Raw genomic sequence first — 27698 nt, forward strand, 5'->3', positions numbered from 1 at the left:
TGACACAGAGGGAGAGGAAACTCACAGGGGCACCGGGCCATTCACGAGTGTCACCCAGCGGCATGGCCCCGCCCCTTTTTCTCCTCCATTTCGGGCAAATTTTTCACTGACTCGAGTATAAGCCGAGGCGGCTTTTTTCAGCCCAAAAAGTGGGCTGAAAAACTAGGCTTATACTTGAGTATATACAGTACTTGGTACCTTTTAATTCTTTTATTTTTATCCTATCCTTTATTATTTTTAGAAATAACTCAAGGCACTGAATGTACCTAACATTCCCTCCTCCTCCTATTTGGGTTGGCCTGAGAGAGCGATTGGCCCAAGACAATCAGCCAAGTTTCATGCCCAGGGCTGGACTCCAACTCAGTCTCTGTTCCGACCAACTCAGTTTCCAAGTTTGTCAGATGGGCTGCTAAAACGAAGCAAGGCTGCGGCATGTGCCCTTGAAAGAGCACTGGGCTGCCTGAAATTGTGGAATATGTCTGGCAAGAAGAAAGAATGTTTATTCACAGAGAATATGCACGGTGTACCAATTGTAGGTGATTAGACGAGGACTGATAATAGTAACAAAGGATTAGGCATCTTGCAGACCTCAGCTGCAAGTTAGGAATCTACATGACTTGGAGCAAATAGAATATGTATTTTAGAGAACTCCTGGAACATTCATTAGCCAAGGCTTAGGAATAGGGACGGCTAGAGACCATTAGGTTAATTGTTAGAGCATCACTAAAATGTTTATTAGATGGTTTGTTTTATATAGCCCACCTTCCACTTTAGTGAAAATATATAAAGCTTTCTTGGTTCTATTGTTCAAGGTTCCTTGGCATTTGTGGCCAGGAGCCTTTTCTTGGGGTGCTTCAATAAAAAAGCTGCACCTCCTCTCTGGTGTTCTTCACCGGTTTTGGCATCAGGCTGAGAGTGGAATTGGGAACCACAGGGTCTTAACCACTAGACCAGGCTGAAGTTGGCATAATTAGTGTACTCCCTTGAAAAACTTTTAATTTCAAAATATTTTTAAAAATAAAAAAATAGCCACCCCTAATTTATTGGGTGTAATGTGCAGTAGAACAAAAGGGACAAAACATGGCCTAAAGGAAGTATCAAATGCCAAGTGATCATTTTTTCCTTGTAACTGTTTTTTGCTCTGCTGAAACTGCCACCTTCTGATGTGGCTTCCACAAATAAACCACCAGTTGAAGCGGCCCATCTGGGCAACCGGAAGCCAGTAAACGGACTGATACCACTTGGCCAAACGGGAGCTCCGTTCTTGGACTGAGCTGAGCCTTCCTCACTGGGGAGGAATCTGGAACTCCCTCCCCCCCATTACTCCGCATTCTGGTCCAGCGCCACCCGCTACCAAGGGGCCTCGTTGGCCGTCCGGTCCCTGGGGGCGGCTTCCTGAGCTGGGCTGGAGGGGGCGAAGCGGGGCCCCTTCAGGGCCTTTCGGAAAGGAAGCGCGCAGGGCGCCAACGGAGGAGGGGGGGGGGTTGGCAGAGGCGCAGAAAGCCTTTCCTCCGCCTGCTCAACACGGTCACATCCCTCAACTGCACCGTCCGCCGAGGGAGACGCGCCGGGCGACCCCTGAGCTGCGCAGCCCCTCGACAGCTCCGGCCTCTCCTTCCGCGGCGCCGCCGGCAGAGGAAGTGCGGCTGGTCTGCCCGGGGCGGCTGCCCAGAGCTTTCCTCGAGGGGGGGGGGGGCGTCGCCCGGCAGCTCGGCTGCCCAGCCCGCCCGGCGCTCCTGAGCAAAGCGCGACTTAAGCCGGCGCGAGATCCGGCCGAAGAATTTCCCTCACTTTCCCCCAGCCCTGCCGGGAACAGCCGCTTCCAACGCGGCTTCGGCCAAGGGTCGAGAGGGGCGGGGAAAGCGCGCCTCATCGGCGGCCGCTTCTCGCCAGGCGCTGGAGCCTCGGCGCCGGACGCGTGCCAGGGACACCGGCCCAGGCAGGGGGGAGGGTGGAGCGGCGGCCGCTGGGGGTCTCCGCGGGTCTCCGCCCTGGAAGCCCCGCCCCGCCAATCCCAGACCGGCTCCTCCGGCGCAGCCCTGCCCGACCGGGAAGGACGCGGCAGATCCGTCGCCGCACCATGGCCGAGCCGGCCGCGTCCCCGGAGGCGCCGTCCGCCGTGCAGTGCCGCCTGCAGTTCCTGGAGGACGCGGACCCCTTCTGCTGCGCCGCCTTCCCCGAGCCGCGCCGTCCGCCCACCTCGCCCGTGGCCGAGGCGCTGCCGCTGGCCGCCCAAGTGCCCGCCTTCCTCCGCCTGCTGGGCGCGCCGTTGCGGGTGAGCGGCTCGGGGAGCGGCGGGGAGGCGGGGGCTCGGGGGTGGAGGAGCCGCCGCGCGTGGGAAGGCGGCCCGGGGTGCCCTCTGGCAGGCGCTGCCCAGCGCTTCCGCCGGCCCCGCGCAGCTGCTTCCCGGGGTCCCTAGTTGAGCGACCCCGAGCGGAGCGGGTCGAGGGAGGCCAGTCGTGGAGCTCCGGCCTGGCTTGGGTAATGCCCGGCGCCCTCGGCGGGTCGGCGCCGGCCGCTCGGGGCCTTCGCCCCAAAGGAGCCGCGCGAGCTGAGTCCCCGCCGCCTTCCCTGCAATGGCCACGGGTTGGCTGAGGCGGCTGGGCGGCTTCTGTTCTGAGAGTCTCGGCTGACGCGCTCCGATCTTTTGCGCCTGTTGCTAAAAACAGCCGGGAACAAACAGGAAAGGCCTTATCTGCCGCGGGGCCCCCAGAGCGGCTCTTATCGCTGCCAGCTGAAGGGCTGGCCGAAGGGCTTCGAAGGGCCGCCTACCGGCGGAAGAAATGTTGGCCCTTCGAGACGGGGACAGAGCCCCAACTGCCTGCCCGGAGCTTCCGTGAAACGGGGAGAGATTTGAGGAGGCCCCGGGGGCAGAGCAGTCCCGGCCAAATGCGGCCTGAGCAGCTGGCCGTTTTTCTGGCCTCACCCAATGCACAAGATGGGGCTAAGAATGCAGGCAAGGAAATCGGAGGCAACTCCTAAGGCTCTTTGTTGCATTTGCTTGTTTTAGGTTTAACCTAAAAGGTTAGCTGCCGACACATAAGAAGACCATAGCAGGCAGACTTGGTTAGCCAGTCAGCTACTCCCAGTTGGGCTGGGCTCCTTGTGGCCACATGGTATCTCTTCAGTCAAACATGAGCCCGTCCATTAATCTTGGATGCTGTCCATCTGACTTATTCATTGACATCTCTTCCAACTTTTCTCAATCTTGCCAAGTGTAATTGTTTTTCTCTTAGTCCATCGTCCACTCCTCAACATGCCTGAGCTTTTGCGTGTTTGGCCCTCTGCGAGAGCAGCCAGGACATTTGATGGAGGACCAACAAACTGCTTGCAGATCCCAGGTCCTTAGCTGCCACAAAATGAATCATTTGGAAGCATCTTAGTGCCTTCCTTTTGGTCATTCTTAATGCCCCATTTTCATAATTGGGCTTTCAGAGGCAGGCATTACATTGGAAAGATCATTGCTTTAGTCTCGGTTGCATTCAGATACTTCAGTCTTTATTGAAACTTGGACAAAATATTGTGGATAATCAAAACTGAATGTATGAATGAAACTTCCATAATTCTGCATAGGTTTTCCCTAAAATTAATCTCTTCTTTATTTTTCTACCACATTCTCTATTCCTTTTTATGCAAGTTGTGTGCCGTTTCCATCTCTCCCATAAACTTAGAGATAATTAAATGTGCCTGTTGATATTTACCTCTATTTTTAAAAATATTTTACATTAACTTGACTTGTTCTACTTCCCATTTTTTACTTTCACAAGTCTTATTTCCTTTCTGTCAACTAAGTGGACGTGGCTTCATGTCTCCAAGTCTTCAGTTTTTAGCTTCCTGACATCATCTCCAGTTCTGAGTTATTAGACAGTAATATATTTATGGTATATGAGTCGGGAGGGGGGGAGCGCCCATTGATGTCCCTTCTCTGTCCTTCTCTTCTGGCTGACCTTGTCTCTAAATTTGATACAGTAAGCAGGTTTGCTTTCTAAAAGGTCTCCAGAAGAGCAATTGAGGGCTCAGTCCAATGTATTTCACATTCTGCCATGATTTGCACACCAAGTCTTGTGTGTTGTCATTGAGAGACAGATGAATTGTCAGCCCTACCTCAGCTTGCACTTCTCAGTAAAAATTTCCCTAGCCCAGACTTCTCCAGACTTGTTGACGTAGATCTGTTAGCACTTTAACTGCCTCATCCTCACCATTCAGTTCAGTGTGTACTTTATCTGCACTGACATAATTACTTTATTATATCACTTATTATATCAAAAATTTATATATTCACATCAGAAATACAGACAGGAAAAACTGAAAAAAATTTCTAAATGAATCACATATTTTATCAAATTTATTGGCTGCCCATCTTACCCCACGGAACTAGAATTAGTTAAACAAAAATACGGAATAAATGGGAATATTAAAATGCTACACAGCCTCTAAAGTACTTAAAAGCTGGATTACTAAACTGATCAACTAATAAATGTATGTAGTGCAGGACCAGGATTCTGGGATGTTGCCGGATCTCAGCAGGAGGAAAAGAGGTAACAGTCCAGCTGCTCAATGGGAAAGCCCTGGTGCTACTTCACGCTTTGCTATTTAGCAGGTGGCCTGTTACCTCTTTCCCTGCCTTTCCAGCACAGTCACCTTCTCTTTCTACAGATGGGGCAGATTTCAGAGCAGTCTTTCCAACTTTAACTTTGCCTTTTTTGGCTCTTCTGTGTTCACCCTCCAGGATTCGTCCTTTGGCTGTAAATTTCCATTTGATCTCTATTTCCCCCCCTTTTTGGGGGGATATATTTTTATTCTTTTTAAACAAAACAACACATACAAAACAAAGCAAGAGAGGAAAGAGCAACTTTCCTCCATTTCATCAAGCATGTCGTTTGGTTACAAGTTTTTGTGCATCAATTCTTAAATTTAGGATTAACTGGTTTACATTAAACATAAATGAATGTTTCACTGACATTGAGCATTATGTGTTCAAATTACCATTAATATTCTTTCATTTGTAACAATCCTTATTTCCTTGAATTCATAATTATCTATCAAATAACAATGAGTCTTTAAAGTATTATAGTATCACCTATCTCTAAGGAGAAAAAACGAAGATTGGAACAAAGAATTTCCATTGGTTTATAATAAACATTCATATTTTCAATTGACCATAATGTCACCAATCATCCAGAATTCCAAGAGTGGTTTCCCATTATTAATTATTAATCCATATAATGGTTAAGTATTTCAATTCATGTGTATATCAATTATTCCTTACATCATCATTGATTCGTTTAATATACAAAGATCTTTCTAATATAAAATGGTCACTACATACAATTATACCAAAGTATTCAAATCATCCCACTCTTATACATTAAAATCATTATTGTCTTTTATACATCATATAAGTAGTACTCTATCGTAACAGAAAAAATAAAAAAAGACAAAAAAGAAAAAACTACTACAACATAAGTAAACAGTTTCATTCCCAGGTTTTTTTTATCTAACTATTGGTAAAACATGTCCCACACTTTATAATATTGCTCATCCTCTTGTTCTCTAATTTCAAATATAAGCTTACTCATTTCGGCACATTCCATTATTTTCCGAATAGTTTCCTCCTGTGATGGTACTGTCTATTTCCCTTCTTGTCGTGCCTCCGCCCACCCCCCACCCAACTTGCCCTTGGAAGTCAGGCTGAGTTGTCCCTTCTTCTTGGTGCCCAGGGTTTTCCACCTCTGACTTTCCTTGTCTGCCATAGGATTTATTCTGAAGACTCTTTTCCTCTTTGGAAGTCTGGGGTTTCCCTCCTTTTAAGAGACTCCCCCCCAACCCGGACTTCCTCAGCTTTTCTTTCACATAAGGCAGGCAGTGCAAGCTACTCCTTTCATTGCTCATCCCTCCTAACTGGCCTCCAGATGGGCGACTTGCTAACTCACCTCCTCTCTGTTTGCCTCCTCGATGCCAGGCAGCGCCTGGTGCGGCCCTGACTGAGTGGGCTGCCCTTCTCTTTCCCAATTGGCATGGGATTCGCTTTGCCCCCTTTGGGACCTTTTGTGGCCAGACCAGGAGGTTCTTAGGGGCCACAGAGGCTTTTAGGGCTCCAGTAAGAGCTGGAGCCCTGCCTGAGCTGGGGGCTTTTCCTGGAGTCTGGAAGGCTGCCTGCAAACTCCCACCTCCCTGCTTGCAGGCCTGATTCTTTTTTTTTCAGTGCTGGGAAGAAATTCTTCTTCAACTCCTCTAGGGTTGGGCTGCTTTTCTGAAATGGACACAAAAGCAGGCGGAAGCCAGACTGGACCTGGGGACCGGTGGGGGTGGGGGCTAAGGTGTGGGTCTCCTGGATCCTCCCTTCTGAGCAGCTCCCGCTGGATGGGCATGGGGCTCTCATCCACCTTAGAGGACATCTGATGGCCTGGGGTTGGTCCAGCGCCTGAACAGGTGGAGTTGAGGGCAGGATCTGGCCCTGCCTCCAAAGGGGCCAGGGTTAGGTGGCAATGCAGGCACCGCCTTTCCCGTGCTGGGCAAGGGGCCAGGAGGAATCGCAGAGCAGATGCTCCATGCTGGGCTAATATACAGATGTGCCTCTTTTGCAGCTGGAGGACTGCGCCTTGCAAGTGCTGCCTTCTGGATACTACTTGGACCTGGAACTTTCGCTGCTGGAGCAGAAGGACGATCTGGAAGCATTTTACGAAGACATCAGGTGAATCCCTGCTGGAGGATTTTACCGCCTTTTCCACTTGCAAACTTCCCTCCTGTGCATCTCATGCCAGCACATCTGACGCTTTTAATCTGCAAGGAGAAGAACATCTCAATTTGGGGGTGTCAGAAGTTGCGCTTGATGTGTACGAGGCAACCAGGCAGACCCAAACGTGATGCGCTTACCGATCTATGAGGAGGCTCAATTCATCATGTGCGGTGCCCCCGCCTGCAGCGCCTTTCTCCTCCCTGGCCCAAGAGGCTGGCTGCAGGGGAAGGCCTTGCTGGGCAGCTTTCGATTTTTACTTTGGTGGTTTGTTATTTAAAATTTTAAACTGCTTGTCGTCTTCACAGAAGGGCTCTGGGTAATGCACAAATCAAATATTAAAATGTAAAAACAGTGCTTAAAAATTGAAGGCAAGAATAAATTAAAAATCATGTTAAAAATGAATGAAAAGGAGGGAAGGGCTTTTCAATGGGCTAAACAGCCCCACAGCTCTGTGCTCCCCTGGGCTCCAGGCCTTGGAGCCACCTTTTCTCTCCTTTCAGGAAGGGGGGGCTGCCTCAGGGAGGGCAAGATATCACACCAGGCGGGGGCAAATGGCTGAGACGGCCCTCTTCCTGGACCCTCAGTCCAAATCCTTTGGCTGGCAGGGTCTGCAACATGCCTTTCCTCCCTGACCAGGTGAGATGGACTGATGTGTTGAGATGAAGCCAGTGCTATAGGTAGCCTGGCCCCATATAGGCCACAGCCAACACCTTGAATTGGATCCGGATGCAGACTGGCACCCACCCAGCAGAGAAGCCACATGCCATGTTTTCTGGATGCTGCCTTTTGTGTCAGCAGATGGCAGGACCTGCGTGCGTGCATGCATGCATGGCGGGGGGGATCTTGAGTCAGCCGGGGGTTCTTGGTCCTGACTGGCTTCCTCACTTGGTCTCTTCTTGTTGCAGCAAAGGGAGGCGGCCAATCCTGCTTCTGCGCACGCATCTCTCGGTCCGAGTGCATGCCATCATCGGTGAGTCCCCTCTGGGCTGTGGAAGGGCTGCTCTGGTGACCTCGGTGGAAATGTGTGCCATGTGACAGCTGCTGTGTGAAAGGCCGACCTCCGGCTTGAAATTAACAGGGAAGGAATTGGCAAAAAGTGGTACAGGAGGAGCTTACCCAGTATGAACCTGGAGTGAGAAATGGTGGATGGCAGAATGGGAGGAGGAAACAACCTGGAGGGCAAGCGAGCGAGCAACAGGACTGTACCACAGAGGTGGGGAGATGTGGTGGGTGACAAGTAGAGGCACAGTGGAAAGCAGTGAGAGAGGCAGCGAAATGGAGCTTCCCTCCCTCCCTCGCTTGGGTTTGGATTCGGATTCCTTCATGGACGATCCAGGAGCCCCCAAAAAGGGCCTCTCTGCACCAAGCAACATGCTGCCCTTGGGGGTGATGAGAGGAGACCAGGCAACCTCAGGGGATTTGGGCTTCTGGAGCATCAGCTGCTGGAGGAAGAGATTCCTGGCTTGGGAGGAGGTCCAGGAGGCAGACCAGGCTGAGAAGGTCAGGACTCCCTTCATTGTGAGGCTATAAGAGCAGCCTTTTGCAAGTCTGAATGTCCCCCCCCCCCACCTTCATCTTTATGGGAATGAGGGAGGGGCCTCAGTTGTCTTCTCAAACTGGTTGCTTGGACCAGCTGAAGCCCCATTGGTCTGGCCAGTGCCGGGGGGTGGAATTTCCTTCTGCCCGCTGTAGTATGAGACGGAATAATCTCTTGTCCACCTTTCTTCCCAGCTGAACTGAGCAAAATTTTAAAAGAGAAGCACCTTATAAAGTGAAGCAACAGCTGACAATTGAGGCAGCATAAATGCTTAGAGGATCTACTGGTCAGTGCGCAGATGAGATGTGGTGGAGGCCCACTCGGCAGGTTGTAGGGTCTGGACTGAGAGGAATCAGTCACTGCAGTGGGGGGGGCAGAGGGGCTCTGGGTTTCCAGCTCAGGGATTTGCCATCATTACCCCTGAACAGGTGCAGAGAGCGACCTGAGACTCCTCCCAGGATTGTGGCTCTCGCTTGAGGAACGGGTGGCGGCTTTGGCGGGAGGGGGGGGCTTCTGCGCAGCTTTGTCTTGGGCAGCTCAGAGCCATCCTCCCCCTCTCCTCTGCCAGCTGAATCTCTGGCTGGCGGGCCTCTGGGTTAGTTCCAGACCTGGTAATGACCATAGAGCCTTTCTCCACATGCAGCTGCAGTGGGAGGATGCCTCTCCTGGATTGTGTCTGTCCACCCACCAGATCTGCCAGGAGAGGCATGCTGGGGTCCCCTTTGGACCCTCCACGGGGCCCAGGAAGAGAGCTGTTTTGGGGATGGGCCTCTGTTTGGAAGATCCCTGGGATTAGCATTGCGGGTCTTGAGGTCCTGCTGTGTTAGTAGGTTTAGGGGCTGGATTCTGTGACGGAGCCCCTGGGATGGGCAGATTGATGATTGGGGTGGCTTTTTCTTCCTTTTAAGTCTGTGTTGTTATTCTATGGTTTCATCCATAAATGCTTGATGAAAGGGAAGCCGTCTTCCTGCTGCTTCGGACCCCTTCCAAGTTCAGCTCTTGCTCTGGGTTTGCCCTGCGATTTCTGTCCTTGAAAAGGGGTGGGGGGTCTTCTCACCACAGTGCAGCTGTCAGCAGAGCCACATCCCTGCCCCACGGAGGGCTCTTATGGGGCCTTGGACCCACATGGCAACTTCCTGTCAATTTCCTAAGAAAGAGGAAACTGCTGAGAGCACAGAGCAGCAGAAATGGTGAGGGTCAGCCCTGCATTCTGAGAACGACCCCAGCCCTGCTGGTTCCAGCAGGAGACCGGATGGCCCAGCACAGGGAGGAAAGGAAGCCACACAAGGGGACTTCCTGAGCTGACCCCCACAATTGGGAGGACTGGCTGAAGCAGCTGGGGGAGAATTTGGGTTCTGCAGTCTGGACTGGGAGGAGCCCCCCCCATGCCCCGGAGGGCTTGGTGCCCACTGGCCGGGAAGCATCAAGGCAGTGGCCGCTGGCAAATCTCTCAGCGCTGGGCAGCTGGGGCTATTTTTAGCTAATTAGCTGCAGAATGTGTTATCTGGAGCCACATTTGAAGAAGGAAGCAGAATTTAAATGGGGAAAACGAATCACCTCCAGGGAAGAAGAGAGGCAGAATGGGCTGCTTCCCCCTACCCAGAGGAGCCATTCTCAGCCCTGGGCCCCCAAGTGGAGCCCCACTCTCGCTCTGCACTCTGGGCAGGTTGGTCCCAGAGGGCCAAAGGGAGCAGAGCGGCTGGGCCCTGCGCTCCCTGGGGAGCTGCCCCACTGGCAAGCCCTTTCTGTGAGCATTTGTGAATTCGGGACGCAAGTCACTGTGGGGAGAGGGGGCTGTGGGAAGGAGAAGAAAAGTGGGGAGTCCAGTGCAAATTTTGGGGTTTAATGGCAGCAAAATGCTGGATTCTTTGTCTTTACACCTTGATAGAAAGAATCTTAGCTCATAAAAGCTGCAATTCTGTGTGTATATGTGTGTGTGTGTGTGTTTGTGTGTGTGTGCAATTCCTTCAAGACAGTTTATGCTGCCCCTGCCCAACTGCAGTCCTTCCAGACCCCCCAGCCCCTTGAGCCAGCCAGGGCACCCCCCTGGAGAGCCACTCTGGAAGAGGTGGGTGTGTGTGTTGTGCGCGCATTGAGGCGAGCGAAGGGGCAGCTGGGCTGCTTCTCTTTGGGCCTTTGTCCTTAGCTCCTCCTTGCCAGTCTTTTAATTCCTCGGCTTCGAGGTGGGGCTGGGGGGTCCGTGGCTGGGGGGGTGGGTGCCGTGGGTCAAAGGGTGGCAGAGTGGTCTGCCTTTGGGGCCTGTGGTGAGGGGGGAGCCCCACAGGCCTTTTGGCATCTCCTGCCTTCAGTGGCCTGGTCCGGGGGCCCTTCTGGAGAGGCCAAGCCAGAAAAGGCGCCAGGAGAGGCTGGCCCGGCCATCCTCCTTTGGCCAGGAGTCCCTCAAAAGCAGCTCCTTGGGGGCCACAATCAATTCACACGTGGCGTGCGGGCACTGCTCCAGGGAGGGGAAATCCACTCGGTGACCCCTTTTGGGACCCTTCAGCTGAGGATGGGGCTCCGGGCCCAGCTGTGCTGCACCACCCATGTCCTTTGGGGTCTGCTTTGGGTGAATGGAGCCAAGCTGTCTGTCTGTCGAGGGATCTCCGGAGTCCTGCAGAGCTGCCCAAAGCTTTTGGGGGGCGAGGTGATCCTTGAGGGGGTGCTGCCCTTCCTCCCTCCCACATCTCGGCCCCTCCTGCACCTGGAAGGGCTTCACCTGGGCCGCTGTGCTTGTGCAAGGCCAGGACTCGACCGCTGAGGCCAAGGGACAGGCAGGAGCTTTTCCTGCTCAAAGGGGACCACACATCTCCTCAGACCCCACTGGGTGGGTGACAACATGAGATTGTGAGGATCAAAGCAGGGCTGGCATTTGAGCTATTTTCTGCTCGTCTTTTGCAGCCCAGTTTGGCTCTTGAGTTTCCGGGAGAGAAATGGTCCCATGATGGACCTCTCCTCGCCCGGCAGGGAAAGGGAGTTACAGCGTCTCCCCTCCCCCCTGCCCAGAAGGAGCATCCGGTTGTTTGTGCTGAGTCATCTCCTGTTTGGGTTACTGCATCATGGCTGTGGTGGAGTTGCCCTTGGAGGCCATCCTGAAGCTGCAGCCGGCCCAGTGGCAGCACCCCGTCCTCCCACACCCAGAAACCCTCCTGCGGCCTGAGCTGCACCAATCCCCAGTTGCTCTCCAGACTGCTTCTCAAGATGCTGGTTGTCACCTTTGAAGCCCCACCTGGCCCGCAGCAGCTGTTGCCTCTCCCTGAGGGTACCCACCTGCCCCCCCTGGCTGGGCATGCTCCAGGCCCCCTCCCATAAATGTTGCCCCCCAGGGATCTGACGTCCTGTGGCCAGCTGAGCCCTTTGGAGCAGCCTGTCACTGGAGAATTGACCCCCCCCCCCCAGCCTTCCAGGGGGCTGCGAAGACCTGACTCTTCCCACCCATAGTGAGCCTGGAGGGGGTTGAGCTGCAGGGGGTGCTGCTTGGTCTGGCACCTGAGTGGGGAAGGGTTGGTTTTAATTTGTGTTTTGTGTATTACTGTGAGCAGTCTGGAGCCTTGTGTGAGGTAGGCAGGTTCTGTGATTGGTTGAAGAAGCCTTAAGAATTGGTTTGTACCAGTGGTGAAATTCACCGGTTCTATGGATGGGGCTTGGTGGGCGGGGCTTGGTGGGCGGGGCAGGGGAAGGATACGGCAAAATCCCCATTCCCTCCCCACTCCTGGGGCCAGCCAGAGGTGGCATTTGCCGGTTCTCCGAACTATTCAAAATTTCCACTACCGGTTCTCCAGAACCTGTCAAAACCTGTTGAATTTCATCCTGGTTTATATCTTGCATGAAGTCAAGGATGGATCTTGTTGGTTGGGATGCCAGGCCTTCCTGCCTCCTGTCAGGGCTCCAAGTAACACCCGAGGCTTGAGTTTTCTCAAAGTCCATTTTATTAGGGAGGTCATATTGGCACCCCTGGGGAAACCCGAATCTGAAAGCTTCCAGGTTTTCCCACCCAGTTGAAAGTTCAGCCCCTACCCCAACATCCTCAAACTCATCACATGGTCCAATCCTTCATTGCCACGAAGAAAGATTCCTCCCATTCACATCCGTCCAGGTGCAGGGATAAAGCGACCTTGACTTTCTGTGAAAGAATGATATTATGGCTGCACATCACCCATACTCTGCATAATCCCCCCCCCCCACAGTAGAAAGTGTGGCAGGCCTGAAATCCAAAAAGTAAACGGAGGCTTCTAGATCTGATTCCTGCTCCAAGTCCTGGAGTTTGGGGGGTGGTGAGGGGTTGGTTCAGAACAACACCCAGAGGTCCTCCCGAGAGCAGCTGGGCCTGAGGGGCTGTTTCCTCCTCTCCCACTGTAACTGCTTGCCCTAAGCCCTCCAGTGGTTCTGCTGTCCCTTAATTCTGGGGCAGTGGGGGATCCCGGGCCCATCATGCTTCACCCACGATCTCAGCATAACAGACCCCAGGCACTAATGCCCCCTCATGTAGCTGCACTTCATGGCCATGGTCATGTCCTGGGGTTACGAGGTCCTCGCTTACAATCTCCCCAGGAGGCTTCTGGCAAGCCGGAGCCAGTGAGGGGGGCTGGATCATAAAATGGGGTGCACATTCTGGGCCCAGTTGTGGTCGCAAGTCAAAGACTCCTCTGCCTCTTTGCCTTTTAAAGGGAAAATGGTGGCTTATCTTTGGGCCGATGATTGCAAGGGCTTCTGTTCAAGGAAGTGACCAAATCCCTCTTTCATAACCTCCTTGACCCACGTTACCCCCAAGGAAGAACAGCCCTGAAGGAGCAGCTTCCAAATCCTCCAGACGCAAACAAGGGAACCTAGGTCTTGGTTGGCTTGTCTTGGGGTGGAAACCGAGGCCCCCAAGTCTCCACAGGGCACCAAAGGGAATTGTGTTGGCTGGGTCTCTGTTAGCCTAAAGTTCGCTCTAGCTTTTGCCCCAGGCCTCCTTGTAGTTCCAAGGGGCAGCCCTGGGGAACCCCCCAAAGACCAGCGGGCTCTCCTGCTGGAGGAAATGCTGACTCTTCAGAGGAAGGCCGTGAAAAGCCTCCCCCGCCTGTCCCCCTGGTCCGGGATCCCTGCAACTCTGTGTGTGTGTGTGTGTGTGTGTGTGTGTGTGTGTGTGTGTGTGTGTGTGTGTGTGAGGCAAGCCCCATTCCGGAGGCTGAGCCCTTTCTCTCCTCCAGAGAAACTGTACTGTTCCAAGGGTCCGGAGCTGAGGCGTTCCCTCTTCTCCCTCAAGCAGCTTTTCCAGGTGAGGCTCTGCCACCCGGCCGGCCCTGCCAGCATCCCTGCCTGGCTGGGGCCTTAGCGGGAGACGCCAAGGGATGGGGCAGCTCAGCCCAATGGAGGGGAGGGCTTCTGGATGCCTCAGGGGAATCTCTCAGGCTCCGTGTATCGGCTGCAGGATGACAAAGACCTGGTGCCCGAGTTTGTCAACTCCGAAGGGCTGACGTGTCTCATCTCAGTGGGAGCTGAAGCTGACCAGAACTACCAGAACTACATCTTGAGGGGTGAGTCCGACTGAGCAGCTGAACTGGTCCGGGGGTGGGGGTGGGGGGCAGGCCAGGGAGGAGAGGGGGTGCTTCCTTACATGCCCCAGGCATCCCTCCCTCTTCTGCCTTTCATAGAGGGGCGGGGGAGGCAGGATCCCGGCTAAAGTTCTCTTCCAGCAATGTCTCTTGATTGCCCCTGGTGGAGAACTGAATGAACAACTTGAGAGTTGGGGAGGGGGGAGAGCCTCAATCCAGTCGGGAGGACCCCCTGCTATTTCTGCCTCCCTTTCTGAGAAAGGCTGCTGGCTCTTTGCGGCTTTCAGTGTTTCCTGGGCGTGTGCCCCCCTCTTTGGGGTGCAGTAACAAAGCAGGAAGATCCAAAGTAGACTTTAGGTGCTTGATTGAGCAGTGGGGGGAGGGGGCTGTCCAATCCGTCCCCCCTCCCGTGGTCCCCAAGTGTGGGAGGTGCCATCTTGCCCCAGGGGTTCTTCCCCCCCCCCAGCAGGCAATGCCCAGCCGTTGAGCAGCCTGGTCCACCCCCTCCTGCCCCCCTCCCCCAAATGCCGCTGGAGCTCCACAGGACCGCTCTTCTCCCCCCACCCTGCAGCTCTCAGCCAGATCATGCTGTTTGTGGATGGAATGATGGGGGTGATCCAGCACCCAGAGACGGTTCAGTGGCTCTACACCCTGACGGGCAGCCTGGTGAGTGAAGATGCCGGCTGAGGATGTTCGGGTTGTCCTTACCTGTCTCGTGAATGTCCTTCTTTGCACCTGGCTTCCGATCCTTCCCTCGATATCTCCTCCTTGTGTGATTCCCCCCCCCCCAGCACCTCTGGGAGGTGAAGAGGGCGAAGAAATCAGGGCAGCTCAACCCGTCCTGCCTGCTGTCTGAGCAGCTGGAGAGCCAAGAGCACTGCCCGTCCATGTTTGGGCCCTTCGGCCGGCCCCTCAGAGGACGTCTCCCCTCTGCCAAGAGCATCCCTGGGGGCCCTCAGGATCAGTCGGGCCTTGGGCCTTCAGAGCCACCAGGCAGGATCCCAGCCCCCAGGGCAGTCGGGAGAGGAGGCACAGAGGAGTGAGCTCTGAGAAGGCCTCAGGGAAAGGTCTCTTCACCTGCTTGGAGAGCTGGGCGTGTAGCCTTCCTGCTCAGCCCAGCCATGGGCGTGGTTGGCACGCTTGAAGGTGCCCATCTCTACAGCCCTCGTTTGGCCGTTTGCCAGAGTAGGCCGGATCGTTTGGCACATGCGGTTTCCCTCGCCTTCCCCTAGTATCGCCTGGTGGTGAAGACAGCCCTGAAGCTTCTCCTGGTCTTCGTGGAGTTCACCGAGTCCAATGCCCAGCGGCTGATCCAGGCGGTGGGGACTGTGGAGCAAGTCAGAGGTGAGCGGGTGGCTGAGCCGCGTTGAGCCTGGGGCTTCCTGGTTTCTCCTTGGAAAGGGCCACCTTCTAGTCTCATCAAGCAAACCATTTTTGGTGGCCTCCAAGGACCGCGAGGTGCAGGCTGAGATTGGGCAGGAGAAAGAAGAGGGTCTTGGCACGTCTCTTGGAACTGAAGATGTTCCGCCTTAAGTGGCGATGGGAGCAGCCGGGCCGGGGGGGGTGTTCTTCCTCTGTTCCTTACTTGCTGCCTTCCAGGGGGCTTTCCGTGGTCTCCCCTTGTGGCCATCCTGGAGCAGAAGAGCAGGGCTGATACTGAACTGCAGGTCTTTGCAATGACACTCATCAACAAGGTGAGGGGGGGGCAGGGCGGGCAGGGGGCTCCTCCCAGGGTGGGCTAATGGTTGTACCCGGCTAATGGTTGTGTCCTGTTGGGGCTTGCAGACGTTGGCTGCCCTCCCTGACCAGGACTCCTTCTACGACGTGACAGATTGTCTGGAGCAGCAGGGCATGGAGCGGCTTGTCCAGGCACACCTGGCCAGCAAGGGCACGGACCCGGACCTGAGGCAACAACTTTCCCTCTATGAGGTGGGGGTGCACGGAGGGAAGCCCTCGGCCGGAATTGCCCCTGGCCACCTGCTGCTTGCTAGCTGATCGTCTCTCTGATCTGCAGAATGCCCTGAAGGAGGAGGATGGAGCAGAAGAGCCTCTGCTGGCCACCCGAGCCAAGGAGCGGCGGAGAGGGGATGAGTGCCGGCAGGGGGCCCGGCGCTCTTTCCCCAATGCTGTGGCCCAGGAGGAGAACAGAGAAGTCCCTGCTGCTGCTGCTGCTCCACAGACGCTGGGCCTGGAGGGAGAGAGCTGCGAGCAGCTGTGAGTCGGGCGTGGGGCATGGATGGGGGCCCCACTCCATCTGCCTTGGACTCCCCTCCCATATGTCCTCAGGCTGCCATGCTGGCCGGTAGTACCCCTGATCTGGCTCTTGTTGGGGACCCACAAAGCCAGGGGCCAATCAGCTGCAGCTCTCCCCCCCTCTCCCTTCTAGGCCCAGCTCCAAGGGCTCGTACAGCAGCACCTCCTGCATGCAACTCTCTGCGCTGCCGGCCCCCGTGGAGGGGGAGCCGCTGGCTGGCCTGGGCGAGAGGAGCGTTTTCAAGTAGGTCCCGGCTGGGCGGCCAAGAGGCCTGTGGAGGAAGCCTCGGGGGGGGGGGGGGAGCTTGTGGGTGTGGGAGGTTTGCCCAGAGCCTCCTTTCTGGGTCTTTCCTGGGCAGGGACCCCTCTCTGCAATTAGTCCTTGCCAGCAGATGGAAGGTTCAGGGTGCGCCTCTCTGCCTGGGCTCCCTCTTCTCAAGCAGGTAGTGCTGTGGCAGCCTTGGCCTCCAGCTGCAGGTTGGTGGCAGAGCCCCAGGTGGGAGAAGGAGAGGCTCCGCTCGTGCAGCTGGCAGAGCATGGCCCCCGGTGGCTAATCTGTTGAGGCCCCCAGGGCCACCGCAGGCCCTTTCTGCTCCTTGGGGAAGGAGAAGGGACAAGGCTCCCAGGGTCGGGGAGGATGGCGTGTGATGCAGAGGCGGCCCCAGAGTTGCCCCCCTCCTTCCCAGGCATCGCTCTGCTTCTCTTGGGCTGCTTCCTCTTCTCTGGGTTGGCTGGAGAGCTGTGTGCCCAGGACCTTCAGGGTGGGATGAGAAGCAGGTGGCCGAGGGGGGGGGGGTTGTTTCTGTTCTCTTTCTAGCTGCTCTGAGCTTCTCAGCTCTCTCGCTCTCTCCAGCACCTGCCCGGCTTAAGTGCTATTTCCTCTTCCAGGCTTCACCAAACAGCCCCTGTGTGGTAAGTGACGGCCTGTGTGTGGTGTGCAGTGGTGTCAGTCAGGGAGGGCTTGCATGTCATGGCTGCCTCTGCTTGAGAAGCAGAGTGGTGTGGGGGGCGGTAGGGGGCCACCCTCCCTGCCAGCAGTGCCAGGAATTGGCAAGAAATTCCCTGGTTGGGCTTTGGGGATGCTTGTTGCTCAGCTGCTCTCTGGCTGCTAGGAGCCCGAGGCAACTGCTTGGCTGGGCTGGTGTCTCGGGGCCATCGGCTTCCACCCCTCAGAATCAGATGGGAAGGGGGTCCCCATGTCCCCTCCGTTCCACAAGGGGGCTCTGCCTCAGGTTTTGTCCGGGAAGACCTCCAATCCTGCTTTGGGCTGCCTTTGTTGCAGGGCCCAAGCAGTGGGTTCCTTGGCATGATGGCCATGGGGACTGTGGTACCTTCCAGAAAGCCCCTCCCCCCCGCATGTTTCTTGCCTTTGGGGCTGGCTTGGCCGAGCTTGCAGCATAGTGTGGAGACCCACTGGCACTAACTACCTTTTTCTCCCAGGGGAGAGGAAGCCCCCCCGGTATGTGGGGACAAGCCCATTCTGAGGCACTTTGAGTAAGTACGGAGTGGCCTGTGCACCCCTGGCCAGGCTGAGACTCTGGATGGAGACGGAGGCTCCTCTCCCCTGCCTGGTTCTGGGTCCAGGGGGAGGGGCTTGGCTGGGATCCATTTCCAGCTCACATTTTGTTAATGCTGCCACCTGCCAGCCTGACACCCCTGTCCCCCGTCCCCTCCCACAGTATGTAGAAAGAGGCTCCTGGGAGATCTGGCACTTCCTGCCACTTGTCTTGAGGCTGGCTTGAGGCCTGCCTAGAAAAGAGGCTTCCGTCCAGCTGGCAGCAAGAGCTGGAAGCCAAAACCGTTTGGGCCAGATGGCCTTTGCGCAGAGGGCTGTGCAAAGAGGCCACTGGCCAGCCAGGTGGGAGGTCACTGGTCAACCAGTGCTTGCTTAGGCAGGATGACCTGATAAGACACAGATGGGCATAAAATGGAAACGTTTGATCTGATTCTGAGGCCCACCGTTGCATTTTATTTGGGATCTGGACTGCTGTTACGTAGTTTTCGGGGCCAGGTTGGTGCATAATGCTCCTCTCCTCCTTGATACTCTTTCCTGTATCTTCACTTACAGCTTAATTGTTACTGCTAACCTTTATGGGTAACGTTCATTGTATTGAGGCCAGCTGAGTTCTTCTATGTGTTTTCATATTATCATAAAATTATAAGGGACTATAAAGGTTATCCAGTCCAGTCCCCAGCTGAATGCAAACTATACTGCAGCAACTTTGACAGATGGCCACCTGGTCTTTGTCTGAAAACGAATGTCCCAGGAGAGCCAGACCATTTCATGTGGCCGTCTGTTCCACTGCCAGACAACTTGTGAATTCAGGCAGTTCTCCTGATGTCCAGGATGGACCTCATTCCCCACAGCTTTCACCCCACGGCTCTGGTCCTGTCCTCTGGGGCAAGAGAAAATACATCCACTCTCCCTTTGGTGCCACAAACATATTCTCCTCTCCTACTACCCTCTTATCCTGAAAATAAGCCCTCCCTGGATAATAAGGCCAATCGGGCTTTTGAACACTAAAACAAGCCCTCTTCGAAAATATTGTAACACAGCAGCAGCCACGAGGTGACCATGCTTGCCGCCTCCTGAACCTCAAAAATAATAAGACCTCCCCGAAAATAAGGCCAAGCACTTAATTCAGTGATCAAAAGAAAATAAGACCCTTTCTTTATCTTGGGGGAAACACGGTAGCTCCTCCCTGCTGTCTTCTCTACAGTTCAAAGTAACAATATCCTTCCTACGGTCTTCCTGGGACTTGAAAGCATCATGGTGGCCTTTTCTGGGCTCACTTTGCAAGTCACTGTCCTTATGCCCACAACTGGACATAGGACTTCGGGAAATCTGGGCACAGCACTCCTGATCATGATCCCTAGGTGGCGCTTGGCTCCTTCGCAGCTACAAGGTGCTGCTGGCCTCTGCTTGACTTGGGCTCACCAGAGACAGCCAGAGCCCCTTTAGCTGTATTTCTCTCAAGGCAGGTCTCTCCTGATCTTGGGAGGATTTTATATTTTTCCCATGACCTCCCTGCGACCTATTCGATCGCACAGATTAGGCCTCCTCCAAGTTCCATCTGCCAGTCAGTGCCGACTGGCAACTACGCGGAGGAGAGCCTTTTCAGTAGTAGCTCCGACCCTCTGGAACGATCTCCCCGTGGAGATTCGTACCCTCACCACCGTCCAGACCTTCCGCACAGCCCTCAAGACCTGGCTATCCCGTCAGGCCTGGGGATAAAGATCGTAATCTGCCCCCACCCGAATGATGAATGTTGTGTTTTATTTTTACTTGCACTGTTTTCATGTTTATTGTTTTATTGTCTTGTACCCCCCCTTCCCTATAAATTGTAAGCCGCCCTGAGTCCCCTCAGGGAAAAGGGCGGCCTATAAATAATAAACTCATAAACTCATAAACTCATGACATTCCATCCTATCCGTTTCACCCCTACTCAAGCCTGTTTGGATCTTTTGGAACCAGGGATGGGTTCCGGACACCATTACCAACAGTTCAGTAGTAAAAAAAAATTGCTCCCCGGACGTGCACATTTTCATTTAAACAATCTGCGCATGTGCACAACATTAAAAAATGAATAAAAATTACATTTTAAAAATGAAGATTGTTCTGTACATGTGCAGAACAGAAAATCAAGATGGTGCTGCCGATCCTCAAACCGGTACGGTCCCATGTTCGCCAGAGTTACTACCTATTCAGCCAAGCTGGACCAGATAGGTAGGAGCCCACCTCTGTCTTGAACCTTTAAACATCCATCTCCCTGCAGAGTTACCCGCCCACTCTGCTTTGTACCCTGGGCCGACTTTAAGAAGAGCCGAGGTGGCGCAGTGGTTAAATGCAGCACTGCAGGCTACTGCTAGATCAGCAGTTCAGCGGTTCAAAACTCACCGGCTCAGGGTTGACTCAGCCTTCCATCCTTCCGAGGTGGGTAAAATGAGGACCCGGATTGTTGGGGGCAATATGCTGACTCTCTGTAAACCGCTTAGAGAGGGCTGAAAGCCCTATGAAGCGGTATATAAGTCTACTGCTATTGCTATTGCTATTTAAGGTCTCCTTGACTCTCGTTCATGTCCTTTATAAAAAAAAAAGTTTATTTATTTTATTTGAATAATGTAAAAATTCCATGTGTTGTCTGGGTACCGTTGCTTTTAGGCAATTGTAATCAAAATGCTTACAATAACATTCATCACAATAACATTATTGATACTATAATAACAATAATATTTAGCAAGTCTATTTTATCAAATTTCCATTTTAACATTTATCCTTTTTATGTCCCTGCATTTCTAACTTCTGTTTTTATTGTCTAACCATTGGTAAAATAAGTCCCATGTCAAAAAGTATTCAGTTTCTTCTTTGTCCTTAATAGTAAGCATTAATCTATCCATTTCTGCATATTCTAATATTTTCTTAATTACACTCACATCTGTCGGGATCTCGTCACGCTTCCATTGTTGAGCATATACAATTCTAGCTGCAGTTAATAAATGTAAAACCAAATATATAGTCCTTTTATTATACTTTTCCGGCAGAATGCCCAATAAAAATATTTTTGGTTTCATGTCTATATGCTGTTTTATCATTTTTCCCCAACCAAGTATGTATTTTTGTCCAGTATATTTTGGATTTTGGTAATATGGTAATATGAACCAGGTGCTTGATTGCACTTCCAACATTTAGTGGATCTATCCTTATACATTTTTGCCAGTCTTGTTGGTGCAAAATGCCATCTATAGAACATTTTATACAAAAATTTTTATGCAATTGACATAGTCAATTTAACATTTCTATCCCACAATTTATGCCATTTGTCTAGTTCTGTTGCATATCCAAATTTTTTAACCCAAACAATCATTGCCTCCTTTACCTGTTCACTTTCAGTTTAATACCTAATAAGTAACAACATATTTTCTTTATCAGTTTTTCATCTGTTCCAATTAATGTCTGGTCCAATTCTGTTAACTCTTTATTGAAACTATTTTAGCATCTTTCTCATATTGAGATTGCATCTGAATTTGTGGCTACCATGCGATGTCCGTCCCTTGATTACTAAGTTCCTGCTTGGTTTTTAATTCTCCTTTTTCACTCAAAATATCTTTATATCTTACATTTTTTTCCATGTTAATAACATTTGGATGTATCAATGCTTCAATTGTGGAAAGCTAGGCTGTCAAGTAGTGTTGTTCTTTAATTTTAAGCCATACTGATAACAGTGCATTTCTAACATCTTTGAAAGTAGCTATGTATCTTATTCTTCCCATACCATAAAAAAGCATTCCAATCTAGTTGAAAGTTGTGTCCGTCTTTTATGCCTCAAACTGATCCATTCTTTCACCCATGTAAGTACCGAGGCCTGGCAGTACAATTCCAAATCTGGGAGCCCAAAGTCCCCTCTTTTTTGGGAGTCTTGCAACATTTTCAAACCTATTCTTGCTTTTTCCCTGGACCAATTCCCCTCCTCCAAGATACCCAGAGGTCTCTGAAGTGCTGGGTGATGATCCCGTCCCAGCAGAGGGCTCTTTTGATGCTGTGGCATAACTCCAGGGGTCACAGACTTTCTTTAAACCTGTCTTAGTATAAGCAGCTCCAGGAGAGAGATTCCTTTGTCTTGGGGAATAGGTTGGCCTTGACTTGGCCTTTGAGTTCCAGAAATGCCCAGCAATGGTCATCATTTAGAAAAACAGGGGAGCCTTGCTCCTCAAAGCAAGCTCCTGTTTTGCAACATCTGCCTTTGGAGGGTGTTCCTTTGTCCATGCAAGCCTTGTAAATTTTCATAGAAAACCAAGAGGAGGGGCTGGCAGGGTTGGCTGTCTCTCGCTCGGTGACTGCATGTGTGCCTAGGAAGAGAGCTCATGGTTGGCCCTGTCCGCTGGACACAGTGCTAATGGATGGCGTGCCCAATGCAGTGGTATGGAGTGTCCTCTTCTCTTGCAGAGCCCGTTTTTTGGAAAACCTGGCTGCCTCTCAGAAAGAGAAGATCACTGCCATCACCCGTGGACGCGCAGATGTTCTTGCTGAAGCTGTTTCGAGCACTGAGCAAGTGGCTCCAGGTAGCGTGGCGGGATGCAGGGGGAGCCTCCTTTGTGGCACAGCTTGTCCCTTCCTTGGTTCCGTTCTCTTCTACTTGGCCTTTCCCCCTTTAAGTGCCCCTTTCTGCCACAGGGCGGTGGAGCGAAGGACAAAACGGAAGCGCCAATTGGAAAGGGCCCAGCTCAGAGCCTGGTTTGGAGCACGAGGAGGGCAGGGAGAACGTGTCCCCCAAAGATGCCTCTCTAAGCCACCTCATTGACACCGCCTGCATCTTGGGCCCAGACCCAGAATGTGCCCCAGGTGGCATCAATGGGGCTCTTGAGAGTAGCAATGCTTCTGCGAAGAGAAAACAGATGCTGAACATGCTGTTTGCTAATAAGAGCCCACCAGGCACAGAGAGGACGCTGCTCACAGATCACTGCATGGAAGAGACAGAGAAGATGGGGCCTCAGGAAGAGGAGAGCCAGGAGAGGATGGGGCAGCAGACAAAATCTTGGGCCCTTCCCTTGAAAAGCCAGTTCAGCGTTGAAGCGGAGACCAGTCTGAAGAATCTGGACAGGGCCCAGGGAAGGGGAGGCCCATGGATGCCTGGTTCTCAGCCTCTGAAGATCCAGGATCTGGACTTCTCAGACCTGTGTGAGGAGGAAGATTTTGACGCACAGGAAGCAAAGGTGGTCAAGATGGCCTTGCCCCACATGGCTTTGGGGGCAGGTGAGGACCTGGCTCCTCCTCCAATTCCCGGTTGTGCTCCACCACCTCCGGCTCCTCCGCCCCCCCCAGCTGGCATACCTGGTCCCCCTCCTCCCCCTCCATTCAGCAGCCCCCTTCTTGGGGGAGAAGCCAGCTCCCCTGCCAAGAAAAAGAAGACTCTCAAGCTCTTCTGGAGGGAGCTGAAAGACATAGATGGCCCTGCCCGGGAAAGTCGGTTTGGGCAGGCCACTCTGTGGGCATCCCTGGAGAAGGTCGAGGTTGACTCCACTAAGCTGGAGCATCTCTTTGAGTCCAGGGCAAAGGAGGCTCCAAGCTCCAAGGTAAGTTGCTGCATGAGGCTGCAGTTCGGCATATCAAAGCTCTTCTCTGGCTGGAGGAGAACACAGAACATAAAATAACAGTTGGAAGGGACCTTGGAGGTCTTCCAGCCCAACCCCCTGCTCAAGCAGGAGATCCCATACCCTTTTGGACAAATGGTTGTCCAATCTCTTCGTGAAAGCCTCCAGTGATGCAGCACCCACAGCTTCTGGAGGCAACTCGTTTCACTGATCAAGTGCTCTCACTGTCCAGAAATCTCTCCTTAGTTCTAGGTTGGATCTCTTTTTGATCATTGTCTTGCCTTCTGGTGCTTTGGAAAATAGGTTGACCTCCTCTTCTCCGTGCCAGTCCCTCAAATATTAGAGGACTAGACCATGTTGCCGCAATCTTTCTCTTTGTTAGACTAGACTTATCTTGTGGGATAGTGCCCAATGCTATCTTTTAAAGAGTTGACTATTCCCCCTAGCTTGGTGCTGTCTGCAAATTGGGTGAATTCATCTCTCCTCCCCTAATCTAGATCATTTGTGAAAACGTTGAAGAGTACTGGGGCTAAGGCAGAAACTTGAGAACAGCAGCTGTCCTGACATCACTTCCCAGCTTGGAGATGTGGGCTGCTTCTCCTCTTCAACCTCTCCTATGGCCATTCCATGGGCTCAAAATGCAAGAGCAAAAGAAACTGCTCTCCCCCACCATCCTTCCCTGTCTGGCACAACAGCTTCCCACCAGTCCATGGGCTCCCTGGCCGCAGGGCTTCTATGTAGAGATATTTGCAGATCTTTGGGGCGCTGAGCTTTGGAGCTGCTGGTAGACCAACCTGTTTGGATCTGGCTGGTCCTTGTTTAGGTCAGGCCGTGGAAAGGTTTCTTTCTCTTGCTCCAGGCCTTTGGACATAAATGGTGGGCCATAAAGAAGTAGAGCAGCCATAGCAGAAGGTGACTTGTGCCTCATCCTGGGAGATGCTTTTAGACTTCAGGGCCTCGCTTGTCCTGGGCTCAGCTCCGCATCCTCAGGGGCCTCTGCGTTTCTTGGCTTAGAATGGTGGAGTTTGCAAAAATGTATCTGGGTTCTTTTTCTCACAGGGGACTTATCAAAGCAAATATCCCATGTTTATTCTGTTCCAATCCTGCTGTTCCCCTTTTAGAAAGCTGTGGATGGAAGGAAGCTGATTGTGATCCTGGATCCCAAGAGGAGCAACGCCATCAATATTGGCTTGACGGTGTTGCCTCCCATCCATGTCATCAAGACGGCCATTCTCAATTTTGATGAGTTTGCAATCAATAAGGAAGGGATTGAGGTGAGAAGGGATTTCCTGGGGGTCCTCAGTGCTTCAGAAAGCTTCCTAGGCAGGAAAACATCAGGAGCTTCTGATGGAATTGAAGGAGGTTTTTAGTCCCTCTGACTTTCTTGTTTAACAGAAAATATTGACAATGGTTCCCACAGAGGAGGAGAAGCAGAAGATCCAGGAGGCCCAACTGGCAAATCCGAATCTCCCTCTGGGGTCAGCCGAGCAATTCCTTCTCACACTCTCCTCCATCACAGAGCTCCCGGCTCGCCTGCAGTTGTGGGCTTTCAAGCTGGACTATGAAGCCCTGGAGAAGGTACTTTGTGCAAGACCTGGATTGACCAGGAGGAAAGGGGTGACTTCAGGGTGACCCTCCCTGCTCGCTTGGGTGAAGAATCTGCTGGTTAACAAGGAAGGGCAAGTCCAGGTGTCAATCTGGCAACCGAGCATCCCTATTAATATGAGGCACTCGGGTGGCATTGCTGTCTGCCGTAATTGGTAGGTTTAGAGACAGGGATGTCACTCCAGGCCTTGAGTGTCTGACCAGATGGTTCTCTTCTGAATCTTCCCACTCCTTCCCTTTTCAGTGTTTCCCATTCCGGGAGGAATTTATTTTATTGATCAAATTTATTTGCTGTCCATCCTGAGGTTCAGACAACTCTGAGCGGAACCTTCTTTATTTTCTTCTCTTCAGGAAATTGTAGAGCCCCTGTTCGATCTGAAGTTGGGCATGGAGCAACTAGCCAAGAACCAGACCTTCAGGTGTATTCTGGCCACCCTTCTAGCCATGGGCAACCTCCTGAATGGCTCTCAGGTGAAGCATGGCATGGCTGCCTTTTAGGAAAGACTCACGCCTGGTGTCAGACCTGCCCCAGTCTGATCTCCTACGAAAGTAAAACGCTTGACTCCGCTGAAGTGAAAGGAACTTTTACTAAGAGACACCGATTGCAGTAAAGTCAAGCGGAATCTAAAATCTGACTCCCTAACTTCCCCTAGCCCTTCCCCACATGACCCACCCACGTGTAGCCAATCCGGCACCGCTGAGATGTTTTGGGAAACGCTGAGCTACTTGTGCTGGTAAAATTCCACTCTCAGGGTATACAGCTTTGAGGATGTCAGCACTAGCATGAACCGGATTCCAAACTGCTCTGCTCTTCCTCACACGTCCATTCCCTCTCCCAATCTCCCATCATAAAGGTATACAGCTTTATTGCCCGTTTGTCCCCCCCCCTTCTCCGATTGATGGCAGGGCGCCAAGCCGAAGGTGTTGGATGTGGCAGCTGGCCCTGCCCAAGGCCAAGGCATTGGATCAGGATGTATCTGAAGTGACCAAGGCACAGCTTTTCCCGTCTTTTCTCCTGCTGGTTTCTCAGATGGGACGTAGGCCAAAGCCTGCCCAGATGCCCCTCCTGTTGCCTGCTCCTTAGAGCCCTTTAAAAGGTCCTTTTAAGATGTCCAGGATCTAAATAGGGCCACCTTAGGGCCCCCCAGGACAGAACATCCGCTTTTTGTTGACGGTCTCTGGACCGGCTTCTCCTCCCCCACAGGAAGAAAGAACCTCCTCTCTTCCTGGCACTTACAAGGTTCTACATTTCAGAGTCGAGGGTTTGAGCTCAGCTACCTGGCCAAAGTGTCGGAGGTAAAAGACACCGTCCACCGGCAGAGCCTCCTGCACCACCTGTGCCAATTTGTGGTAGTGGCGTTCCCAGCCACGACAGACCTCTACTCGGAGATCGCTGCCCTCACTCGCTGTGCCAAGGTGAGGGGGCTCTCCTTCCCTCCTTTTGCACCTGGAAGGCTGAGTTTGGGTATCCAGCCCAAATCCCACAGGGCGACACATTGACAGCTCTCATATTATCTCCTCAGGTGGATTTTGAGGAGCTGGCAGAAAGTCTCCTGCAGCTGGAACGGCGGTGCAAAGCCTCCTGGGAGCACCTGAAGGCCATTGCAAAACACGATTGCAAGCCAGCCCTGAAAAGCAAGCTGGTGGACTTCCTGAAGGCCAGCACAGAGAAGATGAGTCTCCTTAAGATCGTCCACCGGCGGGTGTTGAACAGGTCAGTGGCTCCAGATGGTCTGACTGCTGCCGGCTGAGTAATCGCCGGACCCCTCTCACCCGTCAAGAAGGCCGTCTCGGGTGCATGGCCATAAACAGGGCAGTGTTCCACTTAGCGTCAGATGCAATTTCCCTCAAGAGAAATGGTCACAGGCAACCGGGTGAAGGCTGAGCTTCTTTTAAGCAGAACTGACCCCTGGATTGGCCACATCACGGCAAGATGACAGCACTGGGTTGTGACCCCGAGGCCTCTAACATTAAGGGCAGGATCGGCCAGGGGGAGGGAATGAAGGAGCTGAAGGCAAAGCTCCTCACCCTCCGCTCTTCTCCCACTTGTGGGGCCGGACCCGTGTGGCAGGCCCTTTCCTGTCCTGGGACATTCATTTTAGAAAGGGTGGTGTCTTTATTTTAACAAGACCTTGATCATGCTTGAAAGCTGAAAAATGAGATGGGAATTTAGTGTCTGGAAGGATGAGAGGGAGGGATTTTCTGCCCGAGTGCTGCAGTCTTCCTCTCCGAGGGGGAGGGCAGCATTTTTGCTTTTCTGCTGCTCCAAGCATCCTTCAGCCCCCCTGGAGGCGTTAGGGCCCCATCTGGGACCAACATCACTCAAACTTTCCGGGGTCCCTGGAGGTCCTTCCAAGGGAAGAGGATGGCTGGACACACTTGAGCAGATTCCTGCAGTGCCAGCTACAATTTATCTTGAAGGTTGAAGGCCAGAGGCAGGGCCACCTTGGACCAGAGGATAGCAATAGATTTATATGCCATTTCTAAGCAGTTTACAGAGTAAACAATCTGGGTCCTCATTTTACCGACCTGGGAAGGAGTGAAGGCTGAGTCAACCTTGAGCTGGTGAGACTTGAACTGCCAGCAATCAGCCGAAGTAGCCTGGAGTCCTGGATTCTAACCACTGCACCACTGAGGCTCATGCTTCCCTCTCTCCCTCTCCCTCCCCCTCTCCCTCCCCCTCCCTCCCTCCCTCTCTCTCTCTCTCTCTCTCAAGGTTCCGCTCCTTTCTCCTGTTCCTGGGTTACGACACGCCCTCAGCACAGAACATGCGGGTTACCAGCTTCTGCCAGCTCCTGCGGGAGTTTGCCCTGGAGTACCACACGTGCCGAGAGCGGGTCCTGCAGCAGCAGAAGAAGCGGGCAGCCTATCGGGAGAGGAACAAGACCCGGGGCAAGATGATTACTGAGGTGAGCCATCCAAGGTTGCTCAAAAGGTTTTG

At 52.9% G+C, this 27698-nt stretch overlaps 1 protein-coding gene across 1 annotated transcript in view; it reads left to right on the forward strand.

The window, feature by feature from the left end:
- The first annotated feature begins 1492 nt into the window (after positions 1-1492).
- Positions 1493-27698, forward strand: part of FHOD1 (formin homology 2 domain containing 1) — a 28753-nt gene continuing 2547 nt past the window's right edge. Inside the window, exons 1-19 of the mRNA XM_032230355.1 lie at positions 1493-2275; positions 6588-6694; positions 7645-7709; positions 13466-13533; positions 13687-13792; positions 14382-14476; positions 15043-15154; positions 15410-15504; positions 15596-15739; positions 15825-16024; positions 16197-16307; positions 22008-22123; positions 22236-23134; positions 24274-24426; positions 24548-24730; positions 25109-25228; positions 26012-26173; positions 26281-26471; positions 27474-27666. Coding sequence (XP_032086246.1) covers positions 2081-2275; positions 6588-6694; positions 7645-7709; positions 13466-13533; positions 13687-13792; positions 14382-14476; positions 15043-15154; positions 15410-15504; positions 15596-15739; positions 15825-16024; positions 16197-16307; positions 22008-22123; positions 22236-23134; positions 24274-24426; positions 24548-24730; positions 25109-25228; positions 26012-26173; positions 26281-26471; positions 27474-27666 — 3315 coding nt within the window. The 5' untranslated portion in view covers positions 1493-2080. The remainder of the gene's footprint in view (positions 2276-6587; positions 6695-7644; positions 7710-13465; positions 13534-13686; positions 13793-14381; positions 14477-15042; positions 15155-15409; positions 15505-15595; positions 15740-15824; positions 16025-16196; positions 16308-22007; positions 22124-22235; positions 23135-24273; positions 24427-24547; positions 24731-25108; positions 25229-26011; positions 26174-26280; positions 26472-27473; positions 27667-27698) is intronic.

The sequence above is a fragment of the Thamnophis elegans genome, chromosome 14 (genome assembly GCF_009769535.1).
Source record: "Thamnophis elegans isolate rThaEle1 chromosome 14, rThaEle1.pri, whole genome shotgun sequence".
In the NCBI taxonomy this organism is placed as follows: Eukaryota; Metazoa; Chordata; class Lepidosauria; order Squamata; family Colubridae; genus Thamnophis; species Thamnophis elegans.